This window comes from Vanacampus margaritifer, chromosome 2, assembly GCF_051991255.1.
Source record: "Vanacampus margaritifer isolate UIUO_Vmar chromosome 2, RoL_Vmar_1.0, whole genome shotgun sequence".
NCBI lineage: Eukaryota > Metazoa > Chordata > Actinopteri > Syngnathiformes > Syngnathidae > Vanacampus > Vanacampus margaritifer.
Window position 1 is genome coordinate 30,083,041 of NC_135433.1, and position 21,154 is coordinate 30,104,194.

The 21,154-nt window shown below is 39.8% G+C and overlaps 1 protein-coding gene across 7 annotated transcripts in view; it reads right to left on the reverse strand.

Annotated features, from left to right (window-relative positions):
• astn1 (astrotactin 1) overlaps positions 1-20,809 on the reverse strand; it is a 325,383-nt gene extending 304,574 nt beyond the window's left edge. For 5 of the 7 annotated variants that reach the window (XM_077557705.1, XM_077557701.1, XM_077557704.1 and 2 more), the window contains exon 1: positions 20,230-20,809. In XM_077557705.1, coding sequence (XP_077413831.1) covers positions 20,230-20,533 — 304 coding nt within the window. In that variant the 5' untranslated portion in view covers positions 20,534-20,809. The remainder of the gene's footprint in view (positions 1-20,229) is intronic. The other 2 variants (XM_077557702.1, XM_077557700.1) reach the window with 1 other exon arrangement.
• Between the last annotated feature and the right edge of the window lie 345 nt (positions 20,810-21,154).

The following is a 21,154-nucleotide window of genomic DNA, read 5'->3' on the forward strand; positions in this document are numbered from 1 at the left end:
TGAACACGACCAAAGGGAGGCTATATTTGCCAATTGAAACAGCAGACTTCATTCGTTCAGCTGTCATGGTTGATGACTTCAATTCCTCAGTTGAAAGAGATATTGGCTATTTCAAATACTAATAGACTACTGACAACATTCACATTCACACCTTTGAGCAATTGAGTCTTTAGTGAAGCTAACTTGCATGTTTTTCATTGAGCGGAGAAATTATTATCCTGAGAGGCCATGCATGCACTGAGAGAACAACCATTTAATGATCTAGAAAACTCTTCCTCATTAGGGTTACAGATGAACTGGAGTGTATCCCTGATGACTTTGGGGCAAGAGCAGGGCAAATTTATATTTTTGGAATATGGCAGAAAGTTGGACTATCCAGAGCAAACCTCACAAATACGGGAAGAACATGCAAACTACACACAGGAATGCCATACGCAAGGATTCAAAAACACCAAAATTGTGAGGCTGATATCGAAACCACTATCGCACATCATTCTCAAGCTTTCTCTCCTCTGGCTCTGATGCAATTTTTTCATTTTTAAATTTTTAACATCTGCACATCCTGCACTTGGTGTCTGTTTGCCTTTCCCTCGTTTTTCACATCCACCCCAAACATGGTGATGAGTATTAAAATTATCGAGCCAAATTATTTGGGCAAATACAAGAGTAGACACAAAAATAGGAACACCAGGTAGTCATCAAACTTTACAATATAGAGGTATGCTCCGTTTCCCCATCAATACCTCAAAATTTTGCTCCATAGATACACTTTAATTTTTTTGTGGTAAACAACTACTACTACTACAAGAAATTGTAGTTTGACATCATTTGAAATAAATCGCAGTGTGAAATACAGCTCCTATAAAGCCATAAACAATAGTCATGTAAAAGAGATGGGGGAGTGTACATGTTATATCATACAATGCGTGTTTCACAAACAGAAGTGAACTGGCAATGTCCACCATATTGTGTTATCAGTTGTTTTCAGGAATAGGAGTAAAACAATGAGAAACCAGTACGAATCTTAATAAAATCCCTGAAATGAAATGTAATATGCCCGGGGCAACTTAGTGCAGTGAGTCACAGTGGTTCAATGTTTTTTTCATAACACAGCTTTATATGCATTTCAGAGCAATGTTGTCAATAATGATAAAGGCTTTGACCCATTTTAGATACATTGCCAAAAATAGAAAATCAATGAAATGCAATATGTGGGGATTGATGATCACATTGTGCAGACAACCATCAAAAATACTATAAAATGCTCTATGGTTAGCAAGGAAAAGAAAATCAACAGAAAAGTGCCTAATTTAACCTGTCCCAGGTATTATCTTCAAATCTGAAGTTGTAATGCACACTACTACAAGAAGAGTATTGCATTACATACAGTCTTGCATGTCATGTTGAAAGTAATTATACACTACTGCAAGGCTCAAAATAAGCACAATTATGTCACACATGCGAAGGAAGTGAATAGCGACGCTATTCAGTTGATGGCCTGAGAAAATGGCAGAAGTGTGGGAGCATTCCAGATTAAAACGCAAGTCGACCACCGTGGTGTGTAATCGTTGTAAGACATAGCGCGTATTGTGAATGACAAAAAGTGATGTAGTCTAAGCTAAAATGATTTTGCTGGCGCCTTACAGAGTTGAGAAAATAAACAGCCCTTGACATTAGCTTCATTTAGCAACAAGTAATTCGGTCATCACATCTGTCATGCAGAAGTCATACTTTGAAATATACTTCGTCAGGCATTCATCATATGAATGAATGAAAACAGACGAAAAACAAAATTGGAAGTTGTCCAATTGGATACATTAGCTGACTACCACCATGCATTTATCATGCAGTAAAATATTTTAATATTGTACCATTTTTTCCTTCTAAAATATTTGCGAATGATTTTTCATTTCTCTCTCTTCTTGCAGCCTGCTTAATTCGTTGTCAAAAGAATCCTCGGGCAACAAAACTGTGAAAAGTTTAAAATTCTTGCTCACGTAAATATTTTAGTAGGGTTTGGCTGATGTACAAGTCACTTTCACAGCTGCCTGCCACTGCCCATGTTTCAGCCTTAGGCCAGTCTTGACATTGTGTTTAAAAACTAAATTAAAAAAAAATCTCCTTTTGGTCTCCTTATTGTCATGATTTGGGTTTGATTGGTTTGTTTTTTGTTGGATTTAGTTGTCCTGGTTCCTTTTCTCTCCTTTTGTTACGTTTGCTTTGTGTCTCGCTTTGTGTCTCCCTTTGTCTTTTTAAGCTTTATCATGTCCACCTGTGCTTGTCATAGCATGTCATCCCTTGTGTCAGTCAATGCTTGTGTCTCAATTCACAAAGCTGGGTCTTCCGAAAGCCGAATTTGTCGGCTGAATGAGGTCACTCCCGGCGTGACTCAACAGACCTCGAGGACCGGAATTGGTGAACCCTGCCATAGTACCTTGCCTTTTCTTTGAATTAAATCACCTTTTTGACTACACCCCTGCCTCGCGGCCTTGCTTCTCTGCACTTGGGTACACCACCATAGCAAACCAGACAGAATGTCCCAACCAAAAAAGGATCCAATGGGAAGCACCCAGCGCCGCCCAGCATGCCACCAGTTGCCTTCCAATTGCCCTCAGCGTCCCGACCACCACCACTCTGTTCATGTAGGTTCTGCTTTTATATCTGGTTCACGTTCGTCTGTGTCACCCTCACCTGTATTGTCTGGTTCACATAGTGTGTCACGTTATTCGGCTCCGCGCTTGTTTTTAGATTCTGAATTATTGAAGATGACCCAATTTTAGTTAACCTTCTTTGTGATTCCGATGAATTTGATTGAGACACAGATCTTGGTTTTCACTGAAGTTTTTTGACCCCTTTTCAGTTTTTCTCACTTTTTTGTTTTGATGATCCCCATAACTACCACTACTTGGACACCCGGTTGGCCAACTATCGGAGACCTTCCCGGGGTGGCCAAAGAGGGCACCCAGGTAGAGGTTCCGGTTCCTCTTGTTGCTCCACTCCTTGTAACCCCAAGTCACATCCTGAGTCTGTCCCCAAGCCACTTTGTTTCCTGCCACCTTCGTTCACTCGTTCTTGTAATTACACTCCTAGTAACCCCAAGTTACAACCTTAGTCTGTCCCCATACCACTTTGTTCCCAGTCATCTTGTCATCTCGTTCTCCGTCTTCCACACTTCATAACCCCAGGTCACGTCCTAAGTTTGTCCCCACGCCACTTTCTTCCTTCCCTTGTCACGTTTTTTAGAGTTTTGATAAATTAGTTCCTGTATCCTCGGACCCTTGTGTCTGTTGTGCTCCCCAACTCCTATGGCGGCAGGCTGATGCGGCTCCCGCTTCCGACCCTGCTCCTCAGCAGCTGCAGGCTCCCATCCCTGCTCCTTGTCAGTTGCAGCAGGGTCCGACATTAGCGATGGCCCGTGGCCAACACGGGACTGTCAGCCCAGTTGAAGTTAACTAATGATGGCCCGAATGGGCTACCACTGTAAACTTCAAGAGCCGACTAAAACTGTGAAAACTCGCCAACTAGCTTGGTTTCCGCGGCGCGTCAACTCCTACTAATACATTTAATGAGAACGATACGCTAGTGGACCGAATCAAACATATACGTATATTACACCCCAAGTGTTTACCTTACAACATATGCACTGACATGCTGCGCTTAGATTTTTAGTTGAGTGAAGTTCTTCTAAGCATTAGAAGGGTAGACATCTGACTGGTAGACATCCTGCAGTTTAGATCTGGCGTGTACCAAAAGGTTAGCGAACAAATCCTAGCTAACGTTAGTTAACTTGTGAGGCTTGTAATTCTGTGGCTTACTTTATATGACTCGAGTGAGATCACTCTCCGATTGCAAAAAGCTGAATTTTATTTTTGCATACTTTGCAGCAGGCTACACGAGGATTTGGTCCATGTTTTATACAAATTTTGTATTTTTCATTTTCCCGCCGATTTTTAAGAAAATAATAAAAAATTAGGGGCGTCAGGCTATTACAATTTGTAATCGTGATTAATCACATGGTTTCACTAGTTAACTCACGATTAATCACTAATTTTATATCTGTTCTAAATGTACAATAAAAAAATTCTAGGTTTTCATACTCTTGTTAACAAAAGTGGAAAAAAATGTTAAAATAATAGAAATAGTTAAAATGATTTATAGCTATAGCTGTCAATGGCAGTGAATGAGTTAATGTTAAATGCACTTCCAATATAGTATTGGCAAAACTGATTCTCGTTTTAATGTTGATATACTGTTGAGTGTAATTAATGACGTAACTGGTAATGTTGTTACTTTTAAAATCAAGTAATCGGTAACGTAGCTAAATTACTTTTTCAAGGTAACTTTGGTAAAACTGCATGTAACAATATTTGGTAAAATGAGAAAATAAATCGCCACAAGATGTATTTAAATATTCTCGTGTTTTGTAATATTTAGTGTTTTGCCGTATTTAAGTCAACTTATCTCAGTTTCCACTTGAGTCTAGGTGTATGCCAGGCTTGGCACAAGCCACGATCTACAAAGAACAAATGAAAATATCCATCGGTCACCCCTGAACCGGGACCATGACAAAGATATAAGATCTTTAGTGGATAAGCCAAAAAAAAGGGAATGAAAGTACATGCATGCCCTATTTTGAGCTCTGCCTGATTCAGAATGCAAGATTGACACAACAAGGTCAGGAGTTGCCGAAGGGAGACTGATATGTTGCTGTAGGCATGTCGCAAACATCAAGCCAGCACAATCAACACATAAAAAAAAATAAAAAATCATACTTCCTGGTTGGACTGGAATATGTAATTGTGACTTTAAAAACACATTTTATATACTTTAAATATGAAGTTGATACAGTTTCCAAGAATTATAAAATGTATTTCCTCTTCGCTACTTGATGAAGATCTTGTCATCCCAGCCAGTGGTGTAGTCCAAGGTATACGCGGGTATATGGCGTATACCAACTTCCTCATTTTGACCAATATCGGTATCGGACCTTTTTTTTCTTCTTCTTTTTTTTTTTTTTTAAATCTAATGGCCGATAGAAGGTAAATCGAATACCATTTTATTGTCAGGGAACTATTTATTTAAATTTTCAGTAAGTTTTATGAGAGATGCTGCTGACCCATGGAACCTTCTGAACCTTTTGTTTTTGTTCGACATTAAAACAAATACATGTGAAATTTTAAGATTTCAGGTATTTTTTTTAATGTTGGAAAAAAATATTACAGTACTGTAGAAAATGATAGAGAGCTATGGTATTTACTTGTTTAAGTTTCCAGTTAACTGTTTAAGACATACTGATAACATTGGGAGCTCCCTGAACATTTTTTTTTTTATTTAAAATTAAGTTTATTGTCCAAGATTAAAATATACAAAAAACTTCTACATTTTGAAAAGTCTGAAAACATTATAACAAAGTAAAGATTGGCATTTGTAATTTAAAAAATATATTTTTGCCCCTTTTTACTGAAAATGAATATCAGCTTCAAATGTTGGCCTCCTTGACTCCTAATAATCGGCATCGGTATCAGCCCTGAAAAAGCCATATCAGTCTATCTCTATTTTTCAGTCAGTTTGCCTTATAATACTCGTAAATACTGTACATTTTACATTACAAACTGCTCCTAATTAATTCATGCTAATTTTATTATTATGTGAAATTAGAAATGGCGGCGTTTGCGTACATTTCACTGTTTTTAAAACAGTGTTTTTCTGGACTAAACTAGAGTATACTGACTTTTGCAGGGACCACTACACCACTGCTCCCAGCATATACAAAAGTACATTTTTAAACTCAACTTCGTTACAAAATTCTTGTTTTAATAAAGAGCTCAACTTACTTGATTTCTGTCCACAAGTCCATATTGTATTGCGCAGGCCTGATTTTTTTTCATCTTTCCAATTTTATAGTGATCATCACACTTTTGCACTTGGAATTTCAGCCTGTATTGTTTTCTGCACAATTTTAGCTGAAACTTGTCGGCTAATCAAAGAGGGTGTTTTCCAAGTAGCTGTAGCTGTGGATATCTGTACAATGACACCAAGTTTGACTGAAAGTTTTTCCTTTCTGGGTGAGCACTGACATTTTGAAAAGGTTTTAGTATTTCATTCGAAACCACTAACAACTGTTAATATCTAAACTGTCATGTATCATTGAGTTTTCAGGCCGTAAATGAACATGATTTATTGATTGATGATTGATCTTTGTATGCAGAGGCGACTTGCTGTGCATACACATACACCTGCACATTCAATATAACATGTCCTTGGGGCAAGCTAAAACAACAACTGCTCTGTTCAATTATCGGAGGGATGGATTTAGTTTCTGTAATCATCATCAAATTTAAGAAAATTGTTCGTGTTACTGAGAAGTAGATTTTTAAAGATGCAGTTTACTCATCTGTGTTGAGCAGTGTCACTACGTGTGTGTGTGTGTGAGTGTGTGTGTGTGTGTGTGTGTGTGTGTGTGTGTGTGTGTGTTTGTGTGTGTGTGTGTGTGTGTGTCTGTGTGTGTGTCTGTGTGTGTGTACTTGTACATTCTACATTGTGAGGACCAAAATACGTCTTTAACCAACAGATTGAGGATTATTTTTTTAAAAGAGAGGACATTTTGGACGGTTCTCAAATCAAGACATGAATTGGGTTACGGTTGAGGTTAGGGTAATGAATGGGGGTAGGCAATCATTTTTGCTGGTTGGGGTTAGGTGAAGTAGCTAGGAAATGCATTATGTCTATTGATGTCCTCACAATTATATAAGTACAAGTGTGTGTGTGTGTGTGTGTACTTGTACATACGACATTGTGAGCACCAAAATACGTCTTTAACCAACAGATTGAGGATTATTTTTGTGAAGTGAGGACATTTTGGCCGGTTCTCACAACTCAAGACCTCTTTTTGAGGGTCAAGACTTGGTTTTAGAGTTTAGGCATGAATTGGGTTACGGTTGAGGTTAGGGTAATGAATGGGGGTAGGCAATCATTTTTGCTGGTTGGGGTTAGGTGAAGTAGCTAGGAAATGCATTATGTCTATTGATGTCCTCACAATTATATAAGTACAAGTGTGTGTGTGTGTGTGTACTTGTACATACCACATTGTGAGCACCAAAATACGTCTTTAACCAACAGATTGGGGATTATTTTTGTGAAGTGAGGACATTTTGGCCGGTTCTCACAACTCAAGACCTCTTTTTGAGGGTCAAGACTTGGTTTTAGAGTTTAGGTATGAATTGGGTTACGGTTGAGGTTAGGGTAAGGAATGGGGGTAGGCAATCATTTTTGATGGTTGGGGTTAGGTGAAGTGGCTAGGAAATGCATTATGTCTATGGATGTCCTCACAATTATAAAAGTACAAGTGTGTGTGTGTGTGTGTGTGTGTGTGCGTGCGTGCGTGCGTGGTGTGTGTGTGCATATGGATTTGCATATTAAAAGAAAATAAAGTCAGCGAAGCAATGATTGGCCATGGACCTGCATTGCCTTTGAACTGATGTTCGTCAGTAACACCTCTCCCCAAGGTTGGCAAATTGACAGATCGAGGCCAGTCTGGGATGACAGTAGAAAATTAAGATGTATTGCTTTTTGCAGCCTGATGAAATATGGGCATTACAGGGAGAAACTAACTAACTGGTATACTGCTTTCAACATGGGAATGTTGCTGCATGCATCTTTTAAATGAACCTACCTATTGCCATCTTTTCCTCCATTTTTCAACCCGGGAGATTTTCCATATGCTTGTGTGTGCACAAAATAATGAGATTCCTCAATCTTTTCTCTTATTTACTTTATAAACTCTCAAAGGCAGCATGTCCATGGTGTGCCATAAATTATCAGATCCTAATCTTAAAGGTAAGAATATACTCTCCCCCCGCCCCCAGTCAGTGTCAGACTGTTTGTCCAGCTCCCTGCCTGTACCACTGGCCTCTGTGAGCCTGCATACAGATTACACTTTCTTTTCGCTTTGATCTTCCGAGGGTAGACAGCCTAATAAAAACATGTGGGCCGCAGCTCCATTTTTGAAAACGAAATTCACAAGCCGAAATGTAGTCAGACGCACGACTATGCATTTGAATATGCTAATGATTTGATACAGTTGGTTTATAGATTTGTTTGGCTTTGTCCTCAAAACCTGTTTTTCATGATTATTAGATTATAGTTGAACACCAAGTTTCATGCAGTACAGGAAATACTCTTTAGTTTTCCATGGAGGTTAGTATGAATTGTATTTCATTTTTACCCTGACTTTTTTTTTTGTGCTTTTCTTAACTACTGTATTTTGTCTGGAAATATAGGAACCAATAAAGGCTGCACAGCATACCCTATGCCCCCAATCTAAGTGAGCCCCCAAGACCAAGAAAAAACTGAATGACGTCGACCCCAGCATCATGACGCCACAGAAAGCCCAGGAATCTGCCCCATCTGGTTCTGTCAAAGTTCACAGGTACACAGCTGGGGTGTGGGTTAGGCAGGCCCTGAGGCACAGGTCAGAAGACCAATGCCCTCCAAGTGGCCAAGACTAGCGGACCTGAGGAGGCACAGCGAGGGCACCACCAGACACCCGCTACAAGCCACGCCCACCAATGACAGAAACACCCCCAAGCAACTAAAATTGCTACTGTTACTGACACAAAATGAGCTCCCCAAAGCCACCCCATAGTCCGACCACACAGCTCTAGGCACTCTGTATCGTAAGATAGTGTGGTCTTATCTACATGCCTATGCCAGTGCCTGTTTTTGGTGTAGATGAATATGAGACAAAATGAGAATTCCAGCTTTTATTTCATGGTATTTAATGTACATCTAGTTGCGTTAAACAACTCACAATGGAGCACGTTTTGCTTGAACCCACTCACGTTTCAAGTGAGCAAAAGTATTGTAACAGACACAATAAAAAAAAAAAAAGTAAAGTGAATAACATTTACTGTATTATTTGGTGGCATAAGCCTTAATTGCAATAACTGCATGGAGCCTGCAAGCCAGAAATGTGTTTCCAGGCCTTTAATGCAGCTTTCAGTTCTTGTTCCGTGTCTGTCCAATACTTTTGAAGGGACTGGACTGGACTTCTTCTTTTATATAGTGCTTATATGGTGCCCAAAAGGACTGTATGTTGTGTCCTGTGTTGTACTAGTGGCTAATCCAGGCTGCAGTTGGCCTTTCACCCAAAGTTTTGGGGGATGGCGTTGTGTAAGAATCTAAGAATTGGGAATGTGATGGGGTATAAAGGCCCAAGACATTTTAGGATGATAAATTAACTATGTAAAGGAGCATTGTGGACTTGGTCACTTTTTGAACTTGTGACTGCCACCTCTGGCCTAAAGTGTAACTGCAGCCAGCAACTGTGGTGTGTTTTGGGCAAAAGTCTACACTGAAGGGAAGCTACAAGCCAATAGTTGCAGTCTTGCATGATGTTGAAAAAGCTTTAACATTACCATTTCCAACTCCACAATGCAACTTTAAAATAATAAATTTTTACATTTACTGACATTAAGGAATTTGTATACTACGGATGATTTTGTTTCAGTTTAACAGCAAGACAGGTTTTCAAGTATTAGACGTTAACTACTATTTAGACGCTGTAACATCAGTTTAAAGCCCCTTCAAAGACCTCGTAGAATGTGGTGTTAGGGCTTCGGTCAGTCGGATGAGAGGCTACAAACATAAAACAGAATTTATTCATGAGCAAGCTAAGTGGGCAATCACATGGGAAGCCAAATTTTAGGTTATAGATTACATTTGCTTTTTGTCCACCAGTTACGATCTTTTTGATGTGAAAATTAGCTTTGTTGTTGTTTTATCAGTATTTTCCGTACAATTGCATTCGTACACATACTGACGACAATTCCTCCAATATGATGAGCCAGTTAAGGCCGTGTTGTGTGTTCAAGCTCTCTCTCTCTCTCTCTCTCTCTCTCTCTCTCTCTCTCTCTCTCCCTCTCTCTCTCTCAGCATTTAAAAAAGCCTTTAAATGCAGAATGGGATGGGCCAACCTCTCTCTCTCTCTCTCTCTCTCTCTCTCTCTCTCTCTCTCTCTCTCTCTCTCTCTCTCTCTCTCTCTCTCTCTCTCTCTCTCTCTCTCTCTCTCTCCCTCTCTCTCTCTCAGCATTTAAAAAAGCCTTTAAATGCAGAATGGGATGGGCCAACCTCATATCCAAAGCATAGGGGTTGCAAATTTTATGCAGCTCTATGCAGAATGGGAAAATGATGGATTTAAGCATTACGTGGTAAGAACATGAGCTGTTATATCCCTCACACATCTCATCTGAGCTGTAACCAGGGTGTCAGGATGCTAAACTCCACGTCCACTACCTCTGCCCTCAGGAATGACGAAGAGCTTTGTTTTTTTTAAATATGTTCTAAGTTCTGAGTCAACATATTAACTCTTTCACTGCCACTGACGTTTAAAGACGTCAAGTAAAAACCTACGCTTCACTGCCAATGACGTCAAAAGACGTCATCCAATGATTTTTTTTTTGAAACGGGTAGAGGAAACCCTTCCGCATGTCTGATGAAAGTTTCAAGTCTGTCTGTTGTGCCTAATGACTATTTTTGGCCCCTAGAGGGCAGCGATGACTCTCTTTTGACAAGATTGGGTGGGCGTCAGTAGAGGCGGAGCTAGAGCGTCGAGCAGGAGATGAGAATGGAAGACAAAGGAAAAATGGCGGCCGGTCGCGAGGAGCTCACACCCGAGACGTTTTTTTCAAAGACCAAAAGCATCGCTGAAAAAGCACATTGTTGACGATGATCATCATAGATGATGAAGATGAGGGTGACTCTGTGGTTGGAAAGCATTGACGCGGCAGTAGAAGACGTTAGATGGAGCTAGATGGAGGAGGGAACGGGCAATGGCGAGCGTTTGCAAGCAGCTCTACACTTACAAGACGAAAGGCATCGACCAACGCTAAAATAGTGCATTGATGACGACGGTGATCATCCTCGATGATGATGAAGGTGAATCCGAGCTTGACGGCGAAATTGGAACCGCTGACGCGGCGGCTATTACGGTGTCGTAACGCGGAGCGCAACCGAGCACGCACAGGCGGACGTTCGATCGGACGACGGAGAGTGCCCCGAGTCCAATGCATATTCATCGGAGGAGTGTGTACAGTCTGCTAATTGCTTTTTATTCCCCGGAAAAAAAGGCCGTCAAGAAAGTGTAACGTTTGCACGCAAAACGGACCAATGTGAAAGTCAAAGTAAACTGTTGCGCGAGTCCTGGCGTCTCCTTGCACGCAGGAGAGCGTTACAAAAGGAAAAACTGTATTTGAAACATCCACATAATTGTAAGTAGTACCACAGTTGCACACATTTGTAAATAGTTTGCGAAATTGTTTTGTCAAATTGTTACACTGTTGAATGGAAATAAACGTATTTTGCAATCAAAAAACACTTTTTCATTATTGGTGAAAGCGTTTTACAGAAGTAAAGCACTATTTAGGTGTTTGTGGCATCATTCATGGACAAAAAGAAGTGTACAATTCACTAGAAAGCATGAAATAACATCGTTTCACAAAAAGCTCTTTTTCTCCGTTTTTTGTTTCAAAAGAGAGAATTTCGGTGAAAGTAACCATTTTCTATTGTTGATTACTGAAGAACGGAATAAGGTAGAAACAAAGTTTTTTTTTCTGATGAAAGCTGAGAGTCCAATCTTTCATTTGGTAGTATGTGTGTTTCCATAGTCCAAACACAACATTTTCTGTGGACCTTGAAAGATCACTCAAAATGCTTAAATCGGCTGGCAGTGGGGACAACCCGTTTCTGAAAACGTCTGGCAGTGAAAGAGTTAAAAAAAAACGTGAATTTTTTTTTTTTTTTATCATCTAAGGGGCATACCCCCCCGTTCGGGCTTAAATCCAATTTTTCTGCGCCTTCCTTACGCATTTTCAATGCGCTGCAATTTCCAGACTAGGATTCTGACACCCACCTGTGTAACCGGTGAAAGCTTGCTTGCGCAGCCACCGAAGAGGTGTGACCCATTGAACTGTGAGAATGCCTCACAAGTCTCTGATCTTGGGAGTTTTCGTGAGACGTGAATTCCGTAGAGATCCATTTGGAATATATTTCACATGTCAAATGTGAAGTGGATCCGGAAGATATATCCTGATCGTCCCTAGTCAGCGCGTGGCTCGAAACGGGCTACTTTGAAGGAGCATGTGTATTAGCTGCATTTTGTATTTAATAAATATGATAAAAAATAGTACTGTAGAGTACTGTGCTTGTGACTGAATGTATATTTGGAGATGTTCCAGTAGCTGGAAAGTGAGTGAGCCAGCCGTTGTTCAAGCATTGCCAAGCAACGCTTTCTGCCGCACACGAGCGTGCGGTGCTTATATGGATTTCATGGCGGGCATATGACAAGTAAAAACGAATGTTTCAAAATCAAACTCGCAATTGACAGCATTAGAATGACTGTAGTTGTTGTGTGCTGTGCTTTAACACAAACTCCGAGCCACCAGCAGCCGCTCAGCGTGACGCGGCCATCACCAGTGGAGCATGCAAGCAGTTCATTGAATCAAAACATGCAAAATGATGTTTCACCTTCAAGAGGCGCTAGTCTCTAGTACAGCCTCCTGAACGTATAAAAATAAAGAAGCTTAAGTCTCTGCGAGAATACACCACTAGATTTGACAAGAGACGCCCTCGTTGAAATGTGTGTGTACAGTACATTTCAGGAAGGTGCATAATTAACATAATTAAATCGATACGGAACCCAAAAAGTGTGCAGCAAAGCACCTTTTCTGACTTGAGCAGATGTGAAAATATGCCCCTAAATGCTCATTATAATTACATAACAAAAGTTGATAAAGATCTTGACAAGTACAGTTTTTCAAGGTCTCTAAATGATTCTAAATAGGAGGAGGTACACTTCGGTTCAATTTGGTTAAAATGGTAAATGGTACTTCATTTTATATAGCGCTTTTCCACCTTAAAAAGGTCCTCAAAGCGCTTTACATTTGACTACCTACTGATGACGTAGCATCAGGAAAAGCTGGGGGTTCAGTATCTTGCTCAAGAATACTTCAAGGTGACCACCATACCACTGAGCCACGCCGCCCCTCTGGTTAGGAACTAGGTTGGGTAAAACAACCTTGAGAGATCAGCAAACTTTCTGAGCTCCACTTGGTTTTACAACAATTAAATCACACCCTTTAGCAAATCACCCACATTAAGAACCTTTTTAAGGCCAGAACCCAATGGCAGAGACCCATTTATCACAACAGACTGTTGTTCAGGGTACAAAACAATGACCTAAGACAGGTACAAATACATTGTGAGGTCAATTCTCACCCTGACTCTTGGCAACATAGAACCACTATCCTAATTCAATTCCACTGGCTCCAGAGACCTCTCTTCAACCCCTCGAACCCCCTCCACGTCAAAGCCTCACCTTACTTCACTGACTTCCTCCACCACTGCACTCACATTGCGACATGTGAGTCCTCAGTCGCAAATAACTGGCCGTCAGTCATTTCCCAAATCCACATTGCTGAATGCCTGCAGAATTTTTGTTTGTCAAAGTATTCACTCACAAAATGCAATCATGCATAAGGTGCCTATCAGTGGTGGCTGCTGGTCATTCGATGAGGGGAAGCTTTTTTTCTGTTTATCCTAATTTTCTCTTCATAAGGAATACTATCAAATGTTTTTTGCCAAAAATGGGTCTACAACATTCATATTATCTGCTATGATGGGCAGCTTGCTAACAAGTGGAGCTGTTGCACGAGGCTACTGTGTGGCCAGAAGTCAGTGTGGGTAGCTGCCACTGTTTGTTGGGGAAAGAAACAGAAGAGAGTCGCCAAACACAACGACAGTCGTTTTTTAACAAAGACAAAGTTGCTGGGGATCGGTAAAGTCTCTGAAACAGTTCAGAACAATGGAATGAAAACCTTGGAAAATGCTTGGGTGGAGGTTTAGACTTCAAGATCGCTGATTCGCTTTGTTTCACTGTCAATCAAAGAGGGATTCCGCCTCAGACAGATCATCCAATCATCATGCAGAAGCCGAGCCCATGCACTGCCCATAGACCTCCAGAGACGCTGAGCGTCCAATGGGCGGGATAAAGCCCAGGATTTTTCCAATGACCGTCCAGTTTCATGCAATGGAACAACCCAGTGTACAATTCCCCGCAGACAACTGTGTAATCACCGTGGCGCAATAGGGATGAATGAGAAGGTCGTTTCAGTTACTTGTGATAAGTAGCTGATTCAGAAAAAAGATTAAGGTACTTTAGCAGCGCAGAGTTAGTCAATGAAATGTCACACAGCAGTACATATTTCACCACTTTTTGTGTGTGTGTGTGTGTCATTTTTTTTTGCAGTCTTAGAGCAATCACCACTGGTGCTAGTGCTAGTGCTAATTGTATCCGCCAATTTTAAATTTAGTCTCAGTTTTAGTCTAGTTTCAATCACGCTTGTTTTTATTATAGTTAGTCAACCTCATCCCCTTTTTATTTAATCCATTTTTAGTGGATCATAAATCTAGCATTTTAGTCCAAGGAAACATAATTTTATATGTTTCTTTTATTCTGTGTCTGTACCTGTGTATAATGCTTGCATTTTTGTTTCTCCAGGGTCCGTGGTGAGCGTTGGTGGGTGCAATCCCCAATGCCACACCTGCTTCCAATTACTTGTAAAAGAGTGTATTTTGGTGCACCAGAAGTGGTAAAAATGCACCGTATCAATTTGTTGCTTTTACCGCTATCGTCTTGATGTCTTCTCTCTGCTTGATGTCTGTTGTTTTTGTACCTCCACCAGTGTATTTACCGTTTGACTGTCAAATATAAGTACAAATGTGATTCTTGTTATTAGTGTTTGAGTAGATTATACTTTGCGTGGGATTTTAGTTTGTACTCCTTTCCTCCGCTGTGTCTTTGCCCACTTCTTTCTCTTAGTCACTAACCTCTGTCATACAGCCTTGGTTCATATTGACTGTTTGTCAACATAGTTTTTCATTAGCAATTTTGTATCTGTTATGAATGTTTCATATTCTCAGTTAAATAAAGCTCTGTTAATTGCTCAAACATTGCCCTCCCATCTTTGGGGTCCACATTTCATCGCTTTTTGCCAGCTATTACACGCATTGCTTGTAATGTGCAAAGGTAAAATTGTCAAACATTTCCAGGATTTATAACAAATAACTGACTTAATCAATTAAACAGAGCTAAAATGTCCTATTTTTGTATGACAATTACAGTATATATAAAATCTTTGGTGTGTGTGTATGTGACAGCTTGGGATATGTTAATGGCAGCACTGAACAGAGGCCTTCTGCGTTAAGGGCACAAGTGTTCCTTAATTTGGTGCATAATAAACAAACCAATAAGGGAAAAAAATTCTAAACTTGGCTAAGAATCGGGAAAAGGGAAAAGGCATATTACTTTTTTGATGTGGAAATAACATTGCATTTGGATGTCACCGTGTCAGTGAAAGAGGAAATGGTAAGTACACAATTGACCTATCAAAGGTGCAGTGCCAAGGAGGAACACGGTACTCATCAAGAAAGGTTTCTGACGCCTGCTTCCAACTCAGAACCAGTCACTTGTATTGTATACTTTTTTTGCACTTGTATTTGCAATAATAGATTATTTTGAAGATTAAAGATTTACTGGTAGGTGTTAAGAAGCATGATTTTATCTCTTGACTGACTCGTGTTTTTCAATTTTTTGTTCTGTTGTGAAAAAATAATTAAAACAAACTAAGGACAAACAGTCTCCTGGATTACAGATGTACATTATAAATAAATAAATAAATAAACAAACCCATACATACATACATGCATATTCCTCTTAATTTACTTTGCATTGGCCACAATTTGTTTTTCTACTGATCCAATTGTAAAAAGTGAATGCAATCAACACACTGCAATGTCAATAAGTGCACCGTGGTCACATTATTTTACAGTATTGGATAAGTGAGTGTCTGTCCATATATATTGACACAGCAAAACACTGCTAAATCTTATGTTGTGAAATAAACACAAAAATGTTCAGAAACGTGTTAGATATATGTACTTGTTGTACAGTAGCATTTTTGCTTGCCTTAAATGTTCCTTTTAAAGGATGATTTGTAAGAATTGACCTACATGAACAGTTTAACGTGTGTTCTGCCCATATAAAATGTGCTAAATATTTGCTGTCTCTGTCAAACTATTAAATATTATTTTGCTTCCGGAAGTTCAAGTGCACTCAAGTGATGAAAATCCGTTTCCTACATTTTACATAAGTGTCACACACATACCCATTTGTGCTGCTCATTCCACAATTGTAAGTTTGTCACAGTTGTGCTAAACTTATGAGCATATTGTATGGCGAGAAAAGGGCTTAATTAAATGCCCATAAAATCCTAAATTCCGTAGCAATTGTTTTGATATTTCCAGGGGTTGAAGTTGACATGAGTAGAGATGTGCATGTGAATCTTGGTGACGATTCATAGCATTTTTGTGTCTTTAAGCGACATTTAGCTTTTGTACATTAAGAGTCGCACTCATAAATTTACATACCCCAAAGGTATGCTCCAGGACAGCTGAGGCTACTTACGTAGTTTACCGCCACCAGAGTGTGAATGTAAGAATGCATGAATAATGTATCCATTGTGAAGCGTCTTTGAGTGTCCAAAAAAAGTGCTACATAAATCTGATGCATAATTATTATTGTTATTACTGATGGTGTTTTACTTTTAGGTTTAGTACAACTAAAAACTTTAGCATGTTGTTAAGTGAATCATTTTCTGGCAGTCATGTTACGCTGTTTCTCATTATTAAACTTAAAGTTGTTGTTTAGTGTAGATTTCTCACCAAAATAGCACTGTTGTTGGCCACATGCTGAAAAATGCATTTACACATTATTCAAAAGCAACACAGAGGCAAGCAATATAGATCAATAGAACAAAAGTAAAAGTTTGTGCTTAATGTGATTTTGAGTGACATCTGACATAACGGAGGACACCTGCTTCTTAGCCGATTACCTGTTCGCCAACTATGTCTTAATTATTCAGCGACAAAACAATAGCCTGCCAGTAGCTACAAGCTAAATGAACTAACTGCCAAATAAACACAGGGCTGGCTAAGCCATTAGGTGAGATAGGCAGATGCTAAGGACACAGGTGGACTTTAGTGTGCGCCAAAACTCGGCAAAAAAATTCACCTTCGATATGTCATGTCTGGGAAGGTCTGGCTTTGGTTGGGGGCCCTGAGTGGGTTCCCGCCCTTCCGCGGGTTGACCAATCCGGGGCCCTCAGCCACTTGTGCCTGGCCCCAGGTGTGACTAGTTACCTAATTAGTGTGGGTGTATTTAATTCCCGGGTGGTGATCAGTCGGTGTGGGATCATTGCCGCTTGTCACGGTCAACCCCCGAAGTTCTGGCTGTCATTTTGATTTTGCATCTTTTCAGTTCCTTGTTTGTTTAATACTAACCAGTACCCTGGTTAGTGTTTGTTGTACAATAAAGTATGTCAGTCTAACCCGCACTCCTGCCGTGGTTCTCCTGCCTCCCTGCACTTTGGGTCCTCTACTCCACACGCCGACAGACACCACGCCGCTCCGTGACCACACCGTGACACAATATAATTATATTCAAACTAAATTTACTAATAACACAAAAGGAAATAAGTGTAAATTGTAATAAATATCCAGTTGTGCTTAAAAGTTTACATACCCCCAGGGTATGTAAAATTGATAAGCACAACTGTAATTGTACAAAAGATAAACGTTGCTTAATGACCCCCAAAAAAATCAGCACCACAATTCACATGCTCATCTCAACCCATGTCAACTTCAACCTCTGAAAATATCAAAACAACTGCGACAGTATTTTGGATTTTACGTGTATTAAGCCTTTTTCTCATCATACAGTGCACTCATAAAAGTGCATACCCTAAGAGTACGTCAAGCACAACTGTAAACAATCACATAAGAGTAGAGGAGCAACGTCAATGAATTTGAAAGCAGCGTTCTTGCCCAGGCAGGGCAGAGTGCGTTACCTGTGTTGAATTAACTCTTGAGTGACAAACTAAAATTAAAAAACAAGATAATGCTGTAATTTGTTACTGTATATTTTACAGAAATGTGTTACAGTGTATGTAAATCGGTGATAGAGGGAGGCGCCAAATAAAATCTGGCCAAGGGTTCCGAATTAGCTAGGCCAGGTCCTGTATAAACATACAGAATCTAAATATACATGAAACACTTGACCCAAACACACTGTAAACCTGAACGTTCCAAATAATCAAATAGATTAAGTGCACAATACTCAAAGTTTTATGAAAACTACTACGAACTTAACTTTTTAAAGTTGGTGTAACTTTGTATGCTTTTTATATGTTTTTAAGTTACCCAAAAATTATACTAGTTTTCGGGTAACTTAAAAACATAAATTAGCTGATGTTTCATAATTTATTTTACTTATTAATTTGTATTTGTATTTTAGCCCTGTAGTTAACATTGTAAATGATAATTTGTTCTCACCTTCGAATCTGGTTTAAATAAATTAATAATAATTTATGTTAGATTATAACATGTCTGCCTCCTAGTCCAGAGGTTGTGAGATCGAATCCGGCCCTCTGGCCTTCCTGGCTGGAGGTTGCATGTTCTCTACGTTCCTGCGTGGGTTTTCTCCGGGTACTCCAGTTTTCCCCCGAATTCCGAAAAATATGCATGGTATGTTAATTGAACACTCAATTGTCCCTAGATTGTGTGCCCTGCAATTGGCTGGCAACCAGTTCAGGGTGTACCCCATCTACTTCCCGAAGACAGCTGGGATAGGCTCCAGCATTCTCGTGCCGACACACAGTGTACTTATTTATGGTTTGGACTTCTGTTAACTCAATCCAGTGGTTTTATAACATTTATAAGTTAGTAACTGAGAATAATTTAGTTGCTGTAACAGAAAGCTTCTAAAAAATGTATTTGGTGTAATCAAGCCATTCAACCCACGCAAACCCCCAAAAAAGTGAGGCAACCGATTACCTCACTTATTTTTAGTTCTGCTAACTTATTCGGGTTAAGAGTGTATGTAAATCGGCGATGGAGGGAGGCGCCAAATAAAATCTCGCCTAGGGTGCCACATTAGCTAGGCCAGGCCTTGCATAAACATACAGAATCAAAATCTAAGTTGAACGCATGACCCAAACAGTTGTGCGGGAAAGTTCACATCCTCTTGGAGTATTAGCACAACTGTAAATGTACAAAAGCTAAATGTCCCAGACAAAAATGCTCACATGCTCATTTCTACTCATGCCAGATTTAGCCTCTGAAAATTTCAATATTTAGATTTTTTTTTTTTTTTTTTGCATTCAGCCCTTTTCTCATCATACATGTGCTCATAAGTTTACATACAGTTGTGCTTGAAAATTGACAGGTCCTTGGGGTATGTAAATTTACTAGCATAACTGTAGTTAAGTTAATCATCGCTTAATGACACAATAATCCATGAATCATCTCCAGAATTCAAATGCTCATCTCTACTCAGGTCCGTTTCAACCTCTGAAAATATCAAAACAATTACCACAGTATTTTGGATTTAATGGGCATTAAACATAAATTATTATAAATTATTTCTCACCATACAGTGCGCTCATGTGTTTACATACCCCAACTTCCAAGCACAACAGTACACTACAGACAGCTTTTGTGGCCATGACATGAAATCACATCAGCACCATGGACAGCAGCCAGCAAACTTTCGCCAAGCTAACTTTATGCTTCTTTCAGTATCATACGTCGCATAAACAACCAATGGGCGAATGTAAATGTTGATTTTAGTGGAGAAAATTATTCAGTATTTTACCCCGAACGTGGAACCATATCATATATATAACATAAAACTATCACTGTCTTATTGAAGCGTGTGATACGTATGTAAACAAACACGTGAACGTGTCAGTAAACTAATCTGCTATCATAATTTACACAACTAAATGAACAAGGAAACGCAATAAAACATCTTAATTCGCACAGAGATATTAAGTGGACTGTAGTTGGCATAAGCGAGCTATATTATTTCAATTCTAACACAAGGTTATTATTAATAACGCTCGAGCCTCTTATCAACCATTAACAGCTAGTAGAAACGTCACAAGGCGGCTAATTACACTAGATTATTCATTATTTGTGTTATTTTAGTCCCGTGTGCTGGTTTCTTTTTTTAATGGTGGTAGTTATAGTTGTTAGCGGGCCAAAGCTAAAAAGACTGATGCTACATCCACACCAAGTAGCCGCTGAGCTACACACAATGATGTCTCAGAAACTCACCTAGGACGAAAAACGGAAGCTCGGTGTTCTCTAAGTCGTCCACAACCACGATGTCTCCTGGAAAATCGTTTCGAACGGAAAAGAGAAGCTTCGGTTCAGAGGCCGACGGGCTGTGCATGATGCTCAAGTCGTTTTCCCTCAAAAAAGGCAGCGCGGATACGGTGACACTCTTCGTCTTGCATTCGGTGTCCTGGTTCTGGTCCTCGTCGCCGTTAAGACACCGGACATTTTGCGTTAGGAATGTCAGAAGGAGCCACGCGAGCCCCATTAGCAGCGGTCTCGGCCCCGGGTTTGTAGGCGCCATCGCCGATGCTTGATTCGCTCTCGCCTCCTTGTAGCTTCTCTCGGAGGCTGCCTGAATCGGAGGATGGGAGCCTGGCGGAGGAGAGTGAGTGAGGGGCGCTGATGCAGGTTGAACGAAACAAATGCTTCTTCCCCCCCTCACATTCGCTTTCTATCACATGGTCGCATATCAATCCATTGAACACGGACCCTGAGGGGCAATCGTGTTTTTGAATTGGAATTGATGAATAAAGTGCCTAAATGACCGAATAAAAGCCGAACCAACTATTCACCATGCAAGGATGTCCTTGCGGGCATATGCCAGTACAGTTGCAGTGTTTACTGATTATATCATAATGTTATTATATCACTTTTATTTATTTATTTATTTTGAGGAGCGGGGGTCATAAAAGGCAATAGTACTGCTTTGTATTACATATGAATACAGTATACATGTTGCTAAGTGTGCATTTAAATAATATAATATGCTATTTAATGTATGTAAAGTGTCAATGTGTTATGAATCAATCAACTTTAGACAAAGCTGTTTTAGCTTGTGAATAATGGCTATTTTTCATGAGTAATAATTAGCAGCCAAATTTCGAACAGCTTTCGACTCGTCCATCTGCTGCGGTTGCCATAC